We start from the raw sequence: 21227 nt of genomic DNA on the forward strand, positions 1-21227 counted from the left end.
TGTGAGGAGAGGGTGGTGCTCATTGTAATGACTTATTGCTTTTTCCTGGTGGGGTTAGAGGTCAGAGTAATCTCTGGTCATCCCAAATATTAAATAAATAAAAAGCGCAACCTACAAACCTGAATACTCCTATCTTGATTTTGCTTCTTTCTTCAAATGTTGCCATCATGCCACTTTGTACTCAGCTGAAAAACCCACAGCGACCAGACCAAAGCCATGACCGAAACCTTGCTAATCTACTGATTCCCAAAGACTGAATGCAAAAGTGACAGCATGTGTGTGTGACATGGTGTGAGCCAACATTGATCACCTGCCAGGTAAAGAATGGCTAAATGATTTCCAATAGCATTAGAGCTTGAAATGACTATCCCTGACTTTCTCTACATCCTTACACTCATATTTTGGATGAATCCAAATTATAAAACTCTTAAAACACCATCTAAACATTAAGATTATGCTGTTACTGTAAAGTCAGCTGTAGTGAGTGTAGATAACGATGCAATTTGGAGCTGCAGCATCCATGTGGTTTCATTTACTGCCTGTTGGCCACCTGCCTCATTTAGCCGGTTTCAGCCTTCTTACTGGTGACGACTGGTCCTGGCGTTGCACGTGCTGACATCATGTCAAAGGTTTGCTAGATTATTTCAAGAGGGGGAGTTCACTCGGCTCCGTTGGTCCTCCACAAGACATACAGACGGATTTCTCATCTTCTCCTCCACCCCTGCCCTCGGGTGCATTTTCTCGCATCCGTCTCCTTAGCTTACCCCGTGACTCAGACTCATCCTTTAGCGGTGTCAGACAGTAAAAGCTGACATACTAGAGTTGTTTTTTTAAAAGGGATACATGTGGAAATTCCCTTATGGGCGTTAGTGTGGATACATTAAGGAAATGCATACTAGACCAACACTTTGAGGACTCTGTCTGTTATTGCAGATCACATGATTAATGCTTGTCCTTGAGGATAGGCTGTTTGTGATATGATTTACCAAACTCGCTGTGCATCAGCGTATCTGTCCATTGCCTTGCATGTTAATTAATTACAGATGGTGTCACAGTTTCTGGCTTTATCAGAGCTGTGGCACTGTAAAACCTTGTTCTGATGTACTCATCCTAGGTCTGTTTATCTTTTTTTTTCTCCTTTTAATGTGTTTGACCTCTCGCTCCTTAAATCCCCTTGACATGCTCTGATGATAAGTGCCTAGAAGGAAAGCAAGGATGGACAGATCGATAAAAGTTTGTACGGACTGCAGAATGATCCTTCACCACAGCTTGCTGGTAGATGTTAGACATCTAATAGCTTTAAACTCTACTGAATAATCATCCTTAAAAATGATAAGGCTCTAATCCGCTTTGAAATAACTGCTATCCATGTTTTCTTAGGTCACCTCGCTCTTCCACTTTCATGCGAAGCTCTCCACTCCGTTATTCAGCAGCTTATTGGAAGTGCCCCTCCCCTCCTTCTCTCCTTCTCCTTCTTTTCTTTTTTTGCCATCTGCTTTGAAATTAATTCACATGTTGGAAAGTAGGCTAAATCCAGAGTGACAGCTTTTCTCTCCCTCCTATTTTAAAGAGGGGCTGCAGGCGATGTCCGACTGCATGGGAGATGGAAGAAGGAGAGAGCGGGTTTATCAAGCCTGCTTCCGCCTCATAGACTCGCAGGGCTTCGCCTTCTGATTCATTCCTGTAACCACTGCTCAGAGCATCTCTTTAGCAGGCGTTCATTAGCTGTGTTGCTTCTGCGCTGGTACATAAAGTTGCCAGGCATATCTCACTCATGGCCTAGTTATCAGATGAGACTAAACTGTCCCTTTTTCCTTTAGCCTTCAGTCAGTTCAGTCATTTTTTCATGGTTTGTTACAGATCAACATCAAGGAGCTGCTTTGAAATTTTCAGCCATGGGATGTCAAATGTGGATTAAATGATTGAATGACTTAAGATCTCTGTTTATGAGCTTTTCTGTCAGTACCTCTCAGCTAACCAGCCAGCTGAATATTCCTCTTTGATGTGAGCCTGCAGGTTTTTCCCTTTGACGATGATGGGAAGTGATGGCAACAATTTTCACCAACTTGTTTGACTTTCTAAAAGTTACATTTTAGTGACTTTAAAATCACTCATTTAAAGTAAAAACAACAATAAAAACAAAGGCTTGATGAAGGACTTTCTAAAGCTCTTCATTGTGTTTTGGCTGCGTTTTGTTCTGCTCTCTGTCAAGATGCTCCCACACTGTTTTAATAATGTTGAGGTCCAGGCTGTGGGAAGGATTCATGACTCCATGTTACCACTGATTTTCACTCCAGTTCATTTAGCACACCTCAGCCTTTTCTCTCTGTTTCCCTTCCTTAAGAATGGATTCTGGACCGGCACTTTTCCATGGAGACCATTTCTCCGGAGGCTTTAGTGCCTGATAAATGATTCAACTGAGGGTGTAGATGCAAAATATCACTCCTATTTCTTGAGGAAATCACCTAAAGATCTGCTACAGACACTTTTTGTAGACCCGACACTTGTTATTTTGTCCTTTTACATGTCCAGTTTCTTTAAATGTTTTCAAGACAAACTGCACACCATGCTTACATATGCTCGGTGAACACAAAGTAATAAAGCAAATGATATTTCTGCTAATAATAGAACCTAAATTTACACTTAAAATCAGTTTTTTCCTTAGTTTCTTCTTACAATGAGTTTCAGACCTTCAGAAAACCTGCAAAGATATTGCATAAGATCACTTTAAAAGAGTGAAAGAATAATAAAGAAATGCTCTCAACATTTCTGTGCAGAACTGGACATGCATGACATCACCTCGTGTGATCCTGCTGGATTTTTTAAAGCAATTTCTTAAAATGTACAGACACTTTCCTCTTAAAACCTTTAACTTGCTCTGTATTTAGCTGTTTTATATGACATGCGTTGTGATAATGAAATGCTGAATATATTTAAATATCTAAACAGGACATGCCTGTAAGTTTTACCTTAGATATCTAAGAGAGAAGCAGAACCTTTAACTTTTCTCAGCTCATTCAGACTGCTGCTGTGTTGTGGATTTCAGGCGGTGTTTGTGGGCTAACGCCGCCACGCTGTTACATCTGAAAGGCATAAGCAGTTGCACATGAGTGAGAGCACACCCACATGCAGAAAACACACATAGTGTTTCCATGCTCCAGGCTCGGGGCTGTGATCTTTCCAAAGGTTTCCTGTGGCCCGTGTTCCAGACTGTCTGGAGAGCTGTGGAGGGGGCTGGCGTCGCCTCGCCTGCCCGATGAAGAAGCCAGTAACATTTGCTACCAGCCAGCATCCCAGCATCCCCTCCTCAACTGTCCTGACCCCCCCCCCCCCCCCCCCCCCCCCACACACACACACACACACACACACCTCCCCTTCTTACTCCTCTCAAGGAGGATTATCTGCAGAAACTGGACGTTTGATCCCGCCTTACTCTCCGCCGCTGCTATATCCGTTCGACAAGACTCTTTGTATCTCTTTCTCCTCCAGACTTATTTCTCACTTTGACTGTCTTTAAAAAAAGATAAGAGTTAAGCTCTTTTTGCTGTCTGAGTTTTGATGTCTCAGATTTAGCTTCAGTCTACCTGGAAGCTGGCAGGACAGCTGGGTCGCAGATATGCTGGAAGTTAATTCAATTTCAGCTGAAATGATGCAGAGAAGATCACAGAGACAGGTGTGGGTAATTTATGCCGGTTTCTTCAGATAATGTAGAAGGAGTGATGTAAGTGGATAATTAACTGTCTTCAAGATGAGAGGTGCTCACTCTATCTCTTTGCATCTCTTTGCGTCCATCCCCCTTTTTTCCCCTCTTCCGGTGTGCTGTGACAATGTTTTGGTCTCAGCAGTGATTAATTGCGAGGGACAGTGCCAGCAAGCTTTCCAGCGTAATTTGCAGTGGAAGTATAAACAGGAAGTGTGCTTCTGGTGCACAATGTTGACTGTTCAGGCTACACTGTGTGATAAGGGCCATAAAAATATGTCCATGTGATGCAATGTGACAGACGACAGCATTCACTGACCTTAAGCTGTCTGATTAAAGTGAAAATAAAGGTGCTTCATTTCAAAATGTTTCTGTGTCAATAAAAGCCTTCCAGGGGGAAAAAAAATTGTTCCCACCTAATACAGACCAATTATTGGGTTGCAAAGAGGGAAAGACCAGCCAGCTGTGACTTATTTGTACTGACACGGGTCACGTCACCTTTTACATAAAATGTTATACAACTTCCAGCCAGTTTATTAGGGATACCTGTTCAGTTGCTTGTTTACACAAATATTAAATCGTCCAATCAAACTGAGCACCAGAATGAGGAAGAAAAGGGATTTAAGTGACTGAACATGGCATGGTTGTTGGTCTCAGTATTTCAGAAACTGCTGATTTTCACACACAGCCATCTCTGGGGTTTACAGAGAATGATCTGATAAAGAGAAAATATCCAGTGAGCAGCAGTTGTCTGGATGAAAATGCATTGTTGATGTCAGAGGTCAGAGGAAAATGGGTACCAGCTGAACTTCATTCAGTGTAGCATCTTTTGATGGCTACTTCCAGCAGGATAATGTACCATGTCACAAAGCTCAAATCATCTCCAGCTGGATTTTTGAACATGCAATGCGTTCACTGTACTCTACTGGCCTCCACAGTCACCAGATATCAATCCAACGGAGCAGCTTTAGGATGTGGTGGAACGGGAGATTCTCATTGTGGATGTGCAGCAACAAATCTGCAGCAGCTGTGTGATGCTGTCATGTCAATATGAAGCAACATCTCTGAGGAATGTTTCCAGCACCTTGTTGAATCTGTGCCACCAAGAATTCCAACCCAGTTCAAACCAGTGCTAGCAAGGCGTACCTTATGAAGTAGCCACTGATGTACATTCATTATATAAACTGTAATGGACTTGGTGAAGTGTTTAGTTTTCTGCTCTCAGCACCACAAAAGTCTCAGTAACAAGCCTGTCATGCAGGCCTCATGCAAGGCCTGTTAGGTTTTAGGTTTGGGACCTTAGGCCCCAGATATGGTCAAATACAGAACAGGTTAAACATATAAGAAAGTGTGTTTATTGTATTGTGTGAAAGATACAGAGGATACAGGCATGTATTTAAAATGTAACAGATGAACAGTCTATTTTGTTCATCTAATGCTCAAATTTCTGGAGTTACTAAACAAATAATTAGTTGTGGACCAGCTTTGAGTTCTCGCATGACTCCATAACCCTTTACGCCTTACAACCGAGACCCTCAGAGCTAATTTCAGCTAATTAACCTGAGTCAGATCTGCCACCTTCAGGACATTTATTTTCATTTCAACAGGGACAGTCACAGGTAAATATGACAAAGCAAATAAGACTGAAGTGCTCAGTGCTGGCGGCTGTTTCAGTTTTGAGATTCTCAGCCATTTCTGAAGTGTTTACTTTACGAAGGACCAAGGAATTGTGTTATTTCCTGTAATTCAACATGCGACCCCACAAGAGCTGCCTCTTCGACTGGTTTCCTGCTTTCAGCACATGTGCTGCGTCACATCCAAGAGCCAGCTGATGAAATTCGTTGTCTGATTTTTAACACAACTGATTATTTCCAAAACAGACTTACCTTAAAACGATGGTTTATCATAAGGATAGGATAAGTGCGCATGCGTTAACAGGCATGCAGCCTTTTCAGCTACTGTGCAAATTACTCACTGGCAGTATTTATCCTGTGTCTGTTTATATAGATATCGTAGCGAATTTGTGATTTTTTTTATTGTGATTTTTATCTTTATCTTAAACTTTCTTTATTTGGGATGGAGCGACTGTGTGCACACATTTCCCTCCGGAATTAATAAAGTATTTTGATTCTGATATTTGTTGGAAGGGTTTTATGATATTTGGAAATTACAGGAGCATTATTAAACTATCATGTCTATTAATTCATTTATTTATTTATGCAAATGTGAAGTAGGGTGGGAATTTCTGAGTTCATCTTTGTTGCATCATTTACAACACATCCCACTTCAGTTGAGCGTTAAGTAGGGACCTCACCACTTTTCAGGGCACCACCGAGATCACAGCTACTCTATAAACTGGCCGATCGGCGTATTGTGTTCAGCTCTGAAATCTGTGCAAGGACTGAACCTTTGTTTATCCAAGCTGTGTGATGATTAAAGCGGGCCGAGCTCAGCCCCAGAGTCAGTTGGGTAATTAAGAGGCTGTTCTCCATGTTAATAGCATTAGTCACCTTGGAGATAATCACCTCCATCAAGAGCACAGAGACGCATCCCTTCGTGTATCTTATAGCCCTCTTAAACAAAGGGCTGACAAACATCCTGCTCTAATAGGGCTTTCAGCTTGTGCTCTAATCCATTCCTTCTGGTTGTAGTTGCGGCTCCAAACTAGCCTTTTAATCCTTTACTTGTTACACTTTCGCTAAGAAGATGACATCTCTATCTTATTTACTTTTTGTCAAGGTAGCTTCTGAAAACTTAGGCGAGTGCTCCTTCTGTACCTCTTCTCTTTCCATGGAAGTACAAGATGTGAGCAGAATAGTTTTTTTTTTTAAACTAACACTTAATGAGCTGCAACTGTGCTTGATAGTTAGTGATCTGTTTGTCTGAAGAGTATTTAACTTTAGGCTTGAGAAGAGCATTTGTTGTCAGAGGTAAGACGAAGTAGGTAATGTGTCTTGTGGGGGGGTCTAAATCATGAGTCTTAAGCTGTGAGGGAAACTCAGCAGGGAAAAAGATAGATGCAGTCTTCCTCTCGCTGGTCCCGTGTCATAAATTACCTGGCCATTGATCCATGGGTGTCTGGGATTCTCAGTGGACCTCCTCCTCACATTCATCACATCTTTCCTCTGCAGCTAAGCCTGAGGAGAAATGTCTCAAACACGTACTCCTTTTCTGAGTCTCAGCCTGTTGCTTAGATACAGCAGTATTTAAATGTGGAGATAGAGCCTGGAGGACTGCATTATGCACCAGGATGTTTCTGTTTCAGCATTTTAGCTTGCGTTAAATGTTCGGTTTATTATTGAGTTAGTTTTTTTTTGTTTAGATAGCAGCTGCAGAGAAAATGTATGATATTCAATATAAATCATAAAATCCAGCTGCTTCTATTTAAAGCTGCACATAGTGGTGATACTGGTCATGCAAAGGTGCATTTGATCATGCACAAGATCAAAAGTGGAAAATGACATCATGCATGCACATAGCAATGCTTCTAGAGACAATGTAGCGATTTATAAATTATTACTTTTCCACAAAGGTTTCCAAGAAAGACAAAAATACTGAAGGACAGCAGAGATAAAAAAAAATCATTTCTGGGAAAATTAAAATGGCAATAATGATTGCTTGTTGTTGCTCCAGTCTTTATCTTTCTCCTCCTCTGTCCTGCGTCGAGGTTAAAAGCTCAAATTTTTAATACACGATTTTCCTTTCAGACACAAAACATTTAGCGCAGTATTACATGACATCTGCCGGCAGTGAAGCTGCCAGTGTGGAAAAGCTGCACTGAGGACATTGTCTTGTTTAATAAAAACTTAATGGTTCATTTGATTTATTAGAATTAAAACAAAAAAATCAAAATAGATTTGATTTGGTGACCTAAAGGTCTTATTTAAAAGTCATGATCAAATTGACCAAGTTTTCCTTGCTACTATAGCTAAACCCATAGGCCGTGTATAAAATATGTATACAGCAACTGTAACTCACCTATATGTCGACTGCCAGCTAATTTTCTGATTAACAAGCCCGGCAATGTAAAATATTTTCCCTGTGGAGTTAATTTAAGGATCATTTCAGCATTTCAAAAGGGGCACAAAGTAAAAGCAAAGTAAATATGCAAGTAAATATACTTTCATAGGTGACCCATCAAACATTTAATTTAATTTAATTTACCAATCAGCCAAAAAAAAAAAAGAATTTTGACAAAGCAACCCCAAAATTGACTATTTTTTTTTATAAATTAAATTAAATGACCACTCCCCAAGAAACAAACAAAAACAGACTTATTAATTATCTACAAGAAGCTTACATACAACATGAAATGCCATCCATCCATCCATCCATCCATCCATCCATCCATAACAAAATCTCTGTGATTAACCATCATGTCATTTAGTGCTAATCCACACAGGTTTTATTGCAGTGTGTCAAGCAATAAATGAAAGAACTGACTCACCATCAAGTCTTTGCTAGAGTGGTGATGAAGTAAAGGGATAGTGAGTTATTGTGTATTTGTCCTCTTATGTGACAGATAGCTGAAAATCAATACAGCAGTGTTTTGAATGAATATCGTTATCAGTTCTGTCCGGATGGGATGTGCATGTTCCCAGTCTCAGGATTAGAGAGAAAAGGATGAGAACTGTATGTTCAGACTATTGGCTTTGCTCATTTAAAGAGTGAAGTAATGAAAATATTTAGGGAAACTTCAGCAGAGTTCCAGAGTTTCTGAATGCAAAGGCACTTTGACTCTGTTTAGGCTGATCCAACATTTTAAATTGATCTGTGTTTGCTTTTCTTTTAAAAAATGGACAATGTAACACTCATGGTGGTCCAACAGCTAAAACCACCCTGTGATGGACAGGCACCCACTTACTTCTTGCTTAATGGTAACTGAGACTGTGTCTAGTAACCCTGAATTAGACAGAACTAGTACCACTGATCTCACTCTGTATTAATTTGCTGTCCAACTACAGGAGTCCAAAAGGGACAAACCAAACAGCAACTCTTGAGTGGCATTTGGGTGTTTGGGGCTTTTTTTCTTTGCAGCCACCAGAGTTGCTTGGTTGCAATTTGCAGTTTATGCCACCAGATGTCACTACATTGAACACGCTGGACATTTAATTTGTCGCCCTTCATTGGCTTAGACCATAAATGGATCTTCTTACTCACTGACATACATTTGTTTTACAAAAACGAGTTTACCATTAGTTTAGTAACAAACCCAACGGCATGACTAGAATAAGTCTACTGAATAAGAACTATTAATAAGAACTACTGAATAATTAATGCCAGTCTTTAAAATGATTAAAGTCCTCTTTCTCAGCATCATCTATGGAAGCAGATCCTTTATTGCTAGCTATGGACATTTCCACCTCGGTGAAGAGAGGACAGTACAGAGTTCCTTTTACTACTCTCCCAGGAGGACGTCTCCCACATAGTTTGCTTCAAGTTCATTGCTTCTCTATTCTCACAGATGACCTGTGTGTTCATGTGGTGAGCATGTTACTGATGGCATGTTACGCTAGTACCCCTTAATGTATTCTCCCTCATGCTCCTCTGATCCCAGGCTGGCTCTAACATTGGGGCTGATGTTTTTACGAGTAGCCACCGTAAAGGTGAAGGTGGAGTTGATTTAATTATGGAGCCGTCCTCTACAGTCATGGTGCATTTCTTCCAACCCTACTCTGCGCTCTGATTTGAATTGTATTCCTTTTGTAATGGAGATTAACCTCACTAAAAACCGTACTTAGCCTATTTAACTTCCATATTTTAACACAAGCCACGTGAGCCTCACTAACGAAGCAGTTCTGCCTCGACCACCAAGGGTTGTACTAGATTTAAAACTCTGGTCAATCCTTGCCTGCTTACAGGCTTTTAGGGGTAATAGGATGAGATTAACACATTTGCATACTATTGCTATGTATTATTCATGCAGGATCCTCTAATTTGCAGGAGCAGGGCCTGACTTAAACATGTGGGTGACCTGGAAGCGAGAGAGAGGAGTCTTCCAGGTGTCACCTGGCACATATTGACTAAAACAGACTTAGCACAACCAGTGTTGTATTGGACATTATTGGAAAGCCAACAATAGTGACCTTTAAAACGAAGGATAACTTGTAAGGATTGTGCTTCAGTGGAGTGAGCAACACAGCTAAATATGTTGATAGTGTCCCCCAAAAATGCACCAAAAAAAATTAAGGAAAACGAACAAAGAAGAACTTTTCAGGCAATTTTGGCACATTTCTTTTAGAATGCACTACCTACATATTCATCTGTGTTGCTCATTCTGCCTAGGCAGGATCCCTACAAGTTATATCCCGTTGTAAAGGTGACCAATCAGGCTTTCCATTGATGTATAATACAACAGCATCTGGTATTATTAAAAGAAAGAAATAATATAACAAACACAAGTGTTTTTTGTTTTTGTGCTAGGTTGATTTCCACATCACAAGTTTTGACATTTCTATTTGTTATTTAGAAACATTTGTAATTCATCATACCAGTGGTCATCCATAGGGTTGCACCGATACGAGTCACACCGATACTATGTGCGTGTACTCTGTATTCATAAAAATGCTGCGGTACTACAGACCTGATACCAATGTGAAATAAATTATGGTTACCAAATGAGCCCTTAAAAAACGCATAAACAGCAAAGTCGTTATTTATCTGTGATAGAGGCTGATTTTGGGCATGTAGCTGCTTTGTCACAGCGGCGAACAGAATCCATCAAAAACAACTTTTTTCTCATTTATGAAGGTTCTGACAATTTCTAGCCCTACATTTAGAGGAGCAGCAGGATGACCCATTTGATATATCATCAGTTGTCACATCTGGTATTCTGGTCCACACTCCTTACCAGTGAACTGTAATAGCATTTAGTACTCACATTGTATCTGCAAATACTCAAATGTAAATGCTTGTACTTGTATTCATTTTGAAAAGATGCAGGAGCAATCATCTATAATGCTAAAATACATGGGATCCAACTGAATCATGTTCAATTCAAGACTGACTTTGCGTTCTGGTTGTATCTCCAAAACCATTTAAAATCCCCTTTTCAGAGTCAAATCCCCCTCCAACTTCCCAGTGTTGGTCATCGTCTCTTTCAGGGAATAGAGATTCATTAGGTAGAGCAGTTTTTCTGCAGTCCTGTCATGCAGGTTCTGCCATGCTGTCAGCTGGTTGCTTTTCCACATTAATCTACTATATTTCTCAGTGCTTTCTCACACTGCTGGGAGACCACAAGAGAGTCATTAAGATAAGGCACTTGTCACATTCTTTTGATTCTCTTGGAAAATAAACGCTAATTTCCACAGATATCCGTCCACACCAACATTCCTCTTCCGACTCTTGCAAGCTTCAGAGCAGGGGGATACTCAGAGGAACCATTTGCTGGTTTGAAATATTCATCAAAGGAGAAATTGATTCCAAATACGTGAATTCAAAGATCACAGAAAAGGAAATCTGCAGCTGTGAGGAAGAGTCATATCGATTTATTTAGCTTTTATCGTGGTAGAGTGATGGGAATAAGTAATTAATCCACAGACCTGGTTCTTGCCTATTTGGGAAGATGCAAGTCTGTGTGTTCATTTCTGCATCATATGTAAAAAATACCCTGAAAAAGTCAATAAAACAAATATGTTGTGATTTTACTAAGTGATGTGGCAAAACCTGCTTTATCTGATAGAAATATAATCAATCAATAACATGCAAGTTTAAATAGAGCCAGAGCAGCAGTGTATGTTCTACTAAGACCAGAGAAAGCTGTGGAGGTATTATTCAATCATTTTAATGGCAATTTCTTTTCTTCTTTCTTTTTTTTTTTTTTTTTTTTTTTGTAAGGAAAGTTTGAAGAGGGCAAGTGACGATATGACCACAACCTAATCCCACTCCCTCCCAGATCTAACATCAACCAAATCCCATTTTATACTAAAATTAGCAGCTGCAACAGTGCAAATGATCCTTTTAACATTATGTAGAGAAGCGAGTGAAGGGACGCACGTCTGGCTGGGTGTAGCGTTAGCATTGCTGCTCATCACAGCAGAGACATTTGACCTGAGCATGAGTGCTGATTGACCCTTTCCAGCTGAAGAGGAAAGCCAGAAGTTAGTGAAGATCTGCCATCATCTCCACCTGGCAATTGCTTGGTTGTGTTTCTTTGCAGATGCGCGACGGCTGAGTCGGAAACCGCTCAGCCAGCCTTCTCCTGTGGTCATTTGAGCTTCTTTTTTACTCCTCAGTCTTCTACAAGTGGCTTCTTTCTGAAGTTCTGAGGGTACACAATGATTCACTGCCCCTAGACACAACTTTGTGGGAGGCTGTGTGTTTGTGTGGGCGAGTGTGTGTGAATGAATATTTGTCTTCCCCACAGTTCCCAGACAAACATCAGTGTCTTTCATTGACTCCAGTTCTCTGACTGGCTGTCTGAGTATCCCATCAGCTCTTTGACTCACCCCACTCTCCTCTCCTCCTCCCTAATTATTTCTCTTCACAAAGCACCTGCGACGGGTGACGCAATGAGTCTGGGATGGACAACAATGCTCTATTTCTTTTTGCAATGATTTAATAAATGTTATAAGATTAACAGTAACAGCTTATTTCCCAAGATAATGAAGGTTTTTTTATCGCTGCCGTGGGAAATAAGGTGAGCTGAGCGTTTGCAGTCTGTCCTGCAGGTCACACTTTAATTAATGTGATATTCCCTCAATTTGCAAAACTGCTTTATTTAAGCAGCTTTCTGTGTTTCTTTGAAATTGATCCAGAAGTTGTGATTTGTACCCCTTGCTGGATATTTTTTAATTGACCCAGGAAGTGAGTTTTGATCAGATTATCTGTTTGAACCAGTTCCTCTAAATTTTCTCAGCCTTTATTTTCTCTTTTTCAAGTTTCTGCTCCATGGGTTGCAATCTGTTTTTGGCTTTCTCCTCTTCAACTTCCCCCTTCTTCCATGACAACAAAGAGCTACAGTTTTGGCAAAACAAGCTATCTTCTACCCCTTTTACATCCCCTCCCCACCTCCATTTGCATCCCAGCATTCTTCCTGCACCCCGTTTCTTTTAATTTGCTGTTGTTCAAGTTTCAGGAGCAAGCTCTAATTTGTACCTCCTCAGATATGAGCATGTAGGAGTGTGTGCAGATAAGGCCCCCTCCTCAGAGGAATAATACATTATTCTCTGTGTGATGTAGTGTGGAGATATGGCAGAGGGGCTTGTCTGGGGGTGGGATGGGTCTTTGTTACCTGACTGTTCTCCTTTTTGTTGCTCCTCTCCTCCTGCTCCCCCCATCCTTGTCTGCACACTCGCCCCCGCCTTCCTGAACACAAGTCTGTCTCTTGTAAGAGCTGTTTGCTCTTGAGTGAGAAGTCAAAATGTTGCTGTAGCCGAGCACATGCACCACCTTGTATAAAGCCTTCTGGCAAACTACAGCTGGGATCACCTGTCTCTTTTCTTTTGTATTTCCTTCTTTTTATTGATTCACTGACTGTTTGCTTCACTTTTCCTAATTCGCCTGGCTATATATATAATATTAGAAGCCAAAAATAGTGTAGTAATTTAATTTAATTTAATTTAATTTAATTTAATTTAATTTAATTTAATTTAATTTAATTTAATTTAATTTAGTAATCCTGAACAATGCTCGATACTTGAAGCTGACGCTATGTGTTGGTTGAATGCTGACTGAAAGTTAGCTGCAGCTGAGAGGGGCTGACAACAATTGGTTTAATAGCAGAGGGTAAAGCACCAAAAGCAAACAAACAATCAAAAAGAAACAACAAAGAAGCACAGGTAAAAAGCTTAGATAACAATCGTCTGCATCATACAATACTTGGTTTAACTCCATGACAAAGCAGATCTTTGTCCACTTTTTATTCTGCATTTTCCACAGCAGAGCAAAGTTAAAGCACCAAAAACAGCATCAACATAAACGAAGAGCAGCTCAGATTGTTCCGCTTACTTCTGATGCCGCCTTCATAAAGCAGCGAAGCTGTAAAACACAAGGGTTTGTGTCTGCAGGAGCCGTGAGACGCAGTCTGCTGAGGTATGTTCGGATCTGAACCACTGAATTATTGCTAAAAGATCAAGCATCTTATTTGTGTTCATGTTCAGATGATTCTTATTACAGTGTTTTCATCATGACGCCATGTGTGGGTGGAAAAGTCTTTCTGCTGCTTCACATGATAAGCATGTAGTCCTGGAGTAATGAAACAGAAAAATGAAACCTTGAATTTGGAGAATACACGGTGAATGTGAAATACAATTTTCTGAAGAAGTGAATATTTATTCGTTTTTTATTATGTCAGTAAAATGCCTACAGTGGAAGAAGTCCTATAATATGAAGGTGATGTAACTTGGTTGCTATAGCAATTGTAATCAAGGTGATTTTGATCAAATTCAGAATTTGCCCACCTCCACAATCAGAAGGCAAAGTAATAAAAAATAATGGTTGCAAAATTACCAGCTTAAATGAAGTAATAAATTACTTGAAGCAATTTTCTGCATTTGTTGAAGAAGATGCTTGTACATTGTCTTTTTTTAGCTTTTAAATCAGCAAAATACAAATAAGCTGCAGTCAACACAGAAAAAGGAAGAGTTTTTGCCTCTAGGCGTAGACATGGGAGGATATTCCAGATTGATTGTGCTGAAGGCAGCTTCAGCCTGAGGAGATGACCATGTTCAGTTTATTCCCAGGTGCGCTCACACTCCCCTCTCCATATGAAATGAAATCCTAGCAGTACTTCCTAACTCTACCCCGGCTCTCGTACGGCCAAACATACATTAGAATGTCAGACACATCTTCCTCCTGATCCATATCTACAGACCACTCCAGCAAATGTTACCTTTTCATATCTAGGCTGGGAAAATAGGCTTTTTCCTTTTTTTATATTTATTTTTGTCTGCCCCCTACAGCACGAGCAGATCTGCAGACATGATAACCTTCTCTGCTGAACTGCAAATGTCACTTTGGCTTGCCAACCAATGGGGTTTCTTTTTATTGGCTGGTGCAGCTCTCTTATGGGGTTCACACCCGTGACACTGAGACTGAGCACATGTGCCCACATGAATGAGAATGAGTCTGTGTGGCACTCAGGTGTGGCCTGCTGGAATATCATAAAATACCAGGAAACCAAAGAAAACTGCTAACACTGTGTGGTTCAACTAAGAGCAATGTGCACCTCTTTGTCTTTACGGTGCAATATTGTACCTAAAAACCTACTCTTTTACATAATTTTCTGCCTTAATGGCATGCCAACATTAACCCATCTTGCAATGTAACTCGGAGTGCTGCTGGCTGTTCCTCCCGTCTTATGCAACAGCCATTACAGAGATGAAGTATGCTGTCAAAGCTTTCAGCAGAATCAAGGCAATCAAGCGTTTTGTTCCATATAGACTCCCTCCCTCAATTCTCCGTTGTGTGTGCTTTCTGCTTCCCCGGCCATCAGTTCGTATCGCTCACACATGGGGAAATGAACAGCCGGATCTGAATTTGCATGCTAACTAATGTGTTCTTCATACACAGAAAGATGTGATATTGAGATTCATTTTTTCATCACCATATGTGTGTGATTGCATATTTTAGGGACTGTGGGCTTCAATATTTGTTGCAGAACGGTGTTAGGCAGCTTTCTAATGAAACTCCTCTGTAACCTGCATCTACTGGTAGCTGTCAGTCTCAACTTCACTAATGCTTTATTTTTGTTGTCTCACTCCAGTGCTTTAATTTTAACTGTTAAATCGAGCCCAGCAGCGCATCAGTCAGCTCCAGTTTATAGATTTTCTTTACCTAGTTCGAAGGTACGAATTTGTCTTAGGCTTTAACATTTTGGTATTACAGTTTGTAGCTTCATGATTTTGTCACTTCAGATCATAAGACCCCTTTTTCACTTACGTCACTTCTTGCATATACAGTAGTCGACCTTCCCTCCAGTGTATTCTGAATTTCTGTAAAGGACCACAGTTCAGGGAAACTGCTTACCTTTACAAAACCAATACTGCCTTTCAGTGTTTGTCTTGTTTTTCCAGAAAATTAATGATTTAATAGCACCAGTTCAGTTAAGTTAAAAAAAACAAAAAACAAAACCCTGTCCAAATTCCAACTGGCATGTACAGTGATGCCAACAGGATATTTACACGCTATTTCGAACAGGATATATTAACAATGGTTGACTTTGCGTGATAGATTAACCTGCTTTTATGGGTTTAATGGTGAACTGTGTTCATAGAATGTCATTTCTGGAAGTGTACCTGAGCCAATGTACTGATTTCCAGTAGAGAATCACCTAAGGCCCAGAAGATCATCATTTTAGCCTTGTCCCATACGCACAGAGATTTCGCCTGATTCTCTAAATCTTTTGATAATATTATACATTCTAGGTGGTGGGATCTTGCTCAATTTATACAAAGTAATGATACCGACCCATTGTTGATTAACCTAGTTGTCAAATACTCATCTATTTGTTTTTTTTTTTTTTCTATTTTTATGAAAGTTACTTTTCCAGGTATTTGTGGTTGTAGCTGTAAACAGTGATTATGAATGCAGCTCTGTGCAGCGGATTGGCGAGCTCGCAGATGTGACTGGTAGTTATGAAACATCAATCAGCAGGGAAAAAAAAGGAAAATTTGTTCACATTCTGCTGCTACACTGATCAGCCAGAACATTACGACCATTTGCAGAGAGAGCAGGGAATGACCTGCAGCAAAGGGCTCCAGGCCAGAACTTGAACCTGTACATGGGCTCCCCTATGGGCTCTAGATCTGGTCAGGATGCTGATTATGGCCTAAGTCATACTCTGAAAGAACTGACATCAGAATAAGAAGGAGGTGTTATCTGTTTCATGTTTCCTTTCACATTGTGTGGCTGGTCAGGCTGTGCACGTTGTTAACCTGATGAGGCATGCCTCATGCGGCTCAGTTTTTTATTGTTCTCCCTTAAATGAAGCTGATTAAACACCTCACTGGTTCTTAATGTTTAGCTGGTCTGTTTGGTCTCCATAAGCCTGCCCCGATCCCCCCAACGTAAGCGAGGACTTGTTTCCAGCATAGCAACAGTTTTTCGGGCTGAAGCCAAAATTTTGCTGGTAAAAAGAAAGAACAATCCCCCCCGTTCCCCAGAGACCTTTAAGTATTAAGTATAATCTTCTTTCTGAGTGTCTCTCTGTGATTACAAACTATTTTTATATTTTACAAGCCGTCTTTTAATACTAGATGATGAGGGTACTTCCTTTGTTGTTTTTCTTTGACAGATTTACGATCTTCTAGTTTAAGATCGGTGTGTGAAGTCAACAGTAATCCTTCATCTGCTTTAATGGTGTCAGCAGACAGGTTCCTCTGCAGATCTCAAGCAACCATCAAGCTCGAGCTCGTGCATCACCATGCACACCCTCTCCTTCTTGATAATCACTCATTCTGGGGATGAATCAGAAAGCTTCTCCTTCATCAACCAGGAAATTAAATGTTTACAAGAATTGACACAGAATATTAAACATATCGGGGGATTACGTTCCAGAGGGGTTTTGCTGGTTCAATCATGTTGTTGCAAAACATTTATGTTGTTTTTTTCTACTTTCCTCCCGTCCTTGTAGTTCCTGTGCCTGAAGAACATCCGAACGTTTCTCAAGGTCTGTCATGACAAGTTTGGCCTGCGGAACAGCGAACTCTTCGACCCTTTTGATCTTTTTGACGTCAGAGACTTCGGCAAGGTGAGTTAAAGATTGCACACGGTGGATAAATGTTGGACTTTCTAAGTCAACAAGCACGCTGTGTATTAAAGGCAGGAAATTTGGTGTTTTTTCCTGTTAGGTCTGGGTTTATAAGAAGTTTTTTTTATTTTTGTATTTTCTAAAACTTCTTTTTTATATTTTATTTATATTTTTATATTTCTTGGGCATTTGAAAATGATGCTGTTTGTTGTTTTGCCCTCATTGAAGTATAAAAAAAGCATATTTTTATGGAGGTTTGCAGGCATGTGTGTGCATCTAGAGTACAGCTCAGCATGTCTGTGTGTATTGCATGTACTTTAAGGTAGTTCAAAGTCAAATCCTTGGGAAACATTAACCGTCAGCTTAGCGCAGAGAGCTCACATGAGCATTTGGTATAACACCTCAGGGTCAACAATATCCTCTCATGTCACTAAACGATTAGAGTTAAAAACCTTTTCCGACGAAAATCAGAATATTAACCGTTAAAGCAAGCCCATATGGTGTTTTTTTTTAATACTCTAGAAAGCACGTCATGATCAAAATAAGCAGGCGGCATAGTGAATGAGCATTTCTGCCTTCTGCAACGTCCCAATGAGGGTCTCAAACATTTGGATCCGGTCAGGCAAGGTTCCAAACTAAACAAAATTCCGAAACCATATCATTTAAGGTTAGCAACACGTTGAAGCTTCTAATGCAGTCCAACCAAACAGTGAGGTTAGTGGGGGATTCAAGGCTAACTTTGGTGGCAAATATGTTAGATCTCTGTAAAAAGTCTTGGTGGGATTATTTTCTAAGAAAAACTTTTTAAGTATGATATCCACTATCAGAGTTCTTTAATGGGGTTAATCAATGACAAGATAGCAAAGGAAATAATGAGGCCATCCTGTTAGAGTGTGTTGTACAAGTTGCAAATGGGCTCTGAGACTGCTCTAAGATGCTGGTTTGAATGTCTGATTGGACAGTTTTTTTTTTTTTTTATCATTCTCTTTTATTTATATTAATTTTGTGTAAACAAAGAGAATGAAACAGGTGTATCCACATATAACTAAACAGGCACACATAATGGGGGAAAAAATAGCACAAGGAATAATTCGACAAGTGAAACAAGGTAAATATAAGGTCTGTTAAGGCTGGGACAGGACCAGTAAATGTTAATTAATGAGGCTTGGGTTTTTGACATGCTGGCCCGATGGACATGTTTAAGTCCTCAGTTCCAGGTTTCTTCTGACCAAGACAGGCCCGAGTCCTCTTCCCATGGGATTATGAGCTCAGTTGTTTATGCTTAAAGTTCAGTATTTTACTATATACAGTTTAAAGAAGTTTTTTCTGTCATGGATTCAAGAAGTTTTGCCTGATACTGACAACACATTTTTGAAGTTAACTGTAGCTTCTCCTATTCTTCAGCCAGTACAGTGGGAATATAAAGGGACCTGCCTCAGTGGCAAATCATGAACTTTATAGAGAGTTTTATGAGATAATAGAGTGGATTTTTATATTAAATTAATGGGTAGTTATGTGGGGACCACCCACAAAGGTCTGTCTGATACTTAAGGGAGATCAGGGACGAAGCCTTTCTGAATGCTCTTTGCTGTTAAAATATTCAGTTTGATTATGTTGAACCTTTTTTGTTTGGTGTAAACTCATCATTCCTCTAGTAGGAAGTGTTCCTTATAGGTTAGTTTGAGCAAAGTCTCTAATCAGACTTTTCCAAAAAATATTTCGTGTCCTGTGTATGCTTCGGGATAACTCCAGCTGGTGAGCCTATCCGGGCAGAAGCACATCTGGTTACTCTTTTCAGCTTGCTGTCTCTTTGATCCAGATCTGGATAAGTGGTGGAAAGTGGATGAACGGAGGGAAATAGGTCATGGGTTCAACCCCAGGTTTGTAGCCGTACAGGCTGGATTTGTAATTCAACCCTTTCAACTGTTAGGAGCCGTATAAACACTGGAATTAGTGCATGGATGTTGCATCAGGTGTGAAGTGGCTGTTTAAACAAGAACGAAAAAAAAAAAGAGGTGACAGGGGTGTGACATCTTTTCTTTTCACGAATATGGAAAATGAGGGGGGGGGGGGGGGGGGGGGGGGGCTTTTAATCCTGGATTGGCATATACTATTGGCTTCAGCTGAGAGCGAAGTGTTTCTCCTCTTCTTTATCCTTTTGTCTGAATTGTATACAACCCCACGCAGAGGGGTGAGCTACAGGGCGTTAGCCTCTTTGTTGTGCACAGTTTACACAAGCAGCCGGGATATTATGATGTGATTAAATTAAAGATGACAGCTGGTGCCATTGGGAAGGTTAATGCTGTAGCTTTTCAGCTGATCGAATGTGTTTTATTTGCATTGTAGCGAGGGATTACTTTGTAGAGGTATGATATGAATAAACTGTATTATGTCCTGCAAGACTGATGACAATGAGGATGTATTTGCTGAAAGTCATTCACTCATTTATCTAAAATATCTGGTCTAATCTAACATATCCAGTCTACCTGGCATATGGACTGAGATGAATCCCTGGACAAAAAAGACAAGAGAGAAGAAAAAGGAGACAAGGACTCACTTGGCAGGTTGTAGATAAACCACAGGACGATGTCTGAGAGTCAATGAGCTTGCAGCGAATGACATTAAAATCCAACACCAGTCAGAATCAATCACATAGACCCTCCGTATGTCAATTTAGAAATTGCTTTTGTATGGTCTCAGCAGTGGTGGGCTTGTCTCGCTATTGATTTTCCATTAAGGCCAAACATCACATTATAATATATTGAACTGAGTAGATCATCTAATGTAGCATACATTTAAATAGTAAGAGAACCTCATAACCAGAATATAAAAGGCAATTTTTTCCAAGTCTTTCTTCTTGTACCTTCTGCATATCTTAAAGGGAACAGTGAGTCACAGTGGCCGTCATGCATGTGTACAGATACTGCAAAAGAATTGCCCTGTGGGATCAATAAAGTTGTCTGAATATGAATCTGAACAACCATACAAGTGAGGGATTACTATAGGAAACATTTTCCAAGCACTACATTAGAGTTACGTTCACAAATGCAACTTTAACCTTCACCATTAGAAAAAGAAGTTGTTAATGAACCTTTTCTACAACCACCATTGACTTCTCCGGGCTCAGAGCCATCTGAGATAGATCATCTGGTCCAAAAACAGATTTGACTATCCAGACTTTTATCAGCAACAGCACTTTGGTGCATTATTGCAGAACAGTTGAAATGTTTTAGGGCAACATAGGTTACCTTGAAATAACATGATGTTCATGACAAGATGATTTTAAAAACCGCTAAGAAACACTCCACTTGTGAAGTCCTAAAGTTGTTCAATCTTGGAATTGCAGTTGCTAGGTGTTGTTTATGTTTTAGATGGCTGTCTTTTACAGTTTCATTACAGGAACTTTCAGACTTTTCAGCTAAATCATTGATTATTTTGCATTTTCTTAGACTACAATCACAGTAAATGTGTCCGTATCATCCATCCTGCCAAAAGCGCATAAGCTGACTGTTTTTGCTTGAGTAAATCTGAAGGTTTTCTTTTCTAAACAAGTGACTGAAATACTTTTTTTTTCTTTTCTGCACAGTGTCGATGCTTTCAAACATAAAATATATAACCTCTTGGCACTTAGGAAAACAGTATCATCTGCTCCGTCCCTAGTGGCACTACTGGACAGTTGTAATTTAATACGGGGTCTTTGCAGTTGTGACATTATAATAGAATTAAAGCGAGAAAAGCAGCAAGTTTTTCATCATACCTGCTGCTTCTATAAACATTAATCAGCCTTTATTCACCTTTAATACCTTCACACTGGCTGAAGTATGGGATGTTGAGTTC

General features: G+C 40.1%; 1 protein-coding gene across 11 annotated transcripts in view; it reads left to right on the forward strand.

The window, feature by feature from the left end:
• vav2 (vav 2 guanine nucleotide exchange factor) overlaps nucleotides 1-21227 on the forward strand; it is a 221603-nt gene that overhangs the window by 50060 nt on the left and 150316 nt on the right. For all 11 annotated transcript variants that reach the window (XM_041970978.1, XM_041970983.1, XM_041970980.1 and 8 more), the window contains one exon: nucleotides 17274-17390. In XM_041970978.1, coding sequence (XP_041826912.1) covers nucleotides 17274-17390 — 117 coding nt within the window. The remainder of the gene's footprint in view (nucleotides 1-17273; nucleotides 17391-21227) is intronic.

Source organism: Melanotaenia boesemani, chromosome 19 (genome assembly GCF_017639745.1).
Source record: "Melanotaenia boesemani isolate fMelBoe1 chromosome 19, fMelBoe1.pri, whole genome shotgun sequence".
Classification (NCBI taxonomy): domain Eukaryota; kingdom Metazoa; phylum Chordata; class Actinopteri; order Atheriniformes; family Melanotaeniidae; genus Melanotaenia; species Melanotaenia boesemani.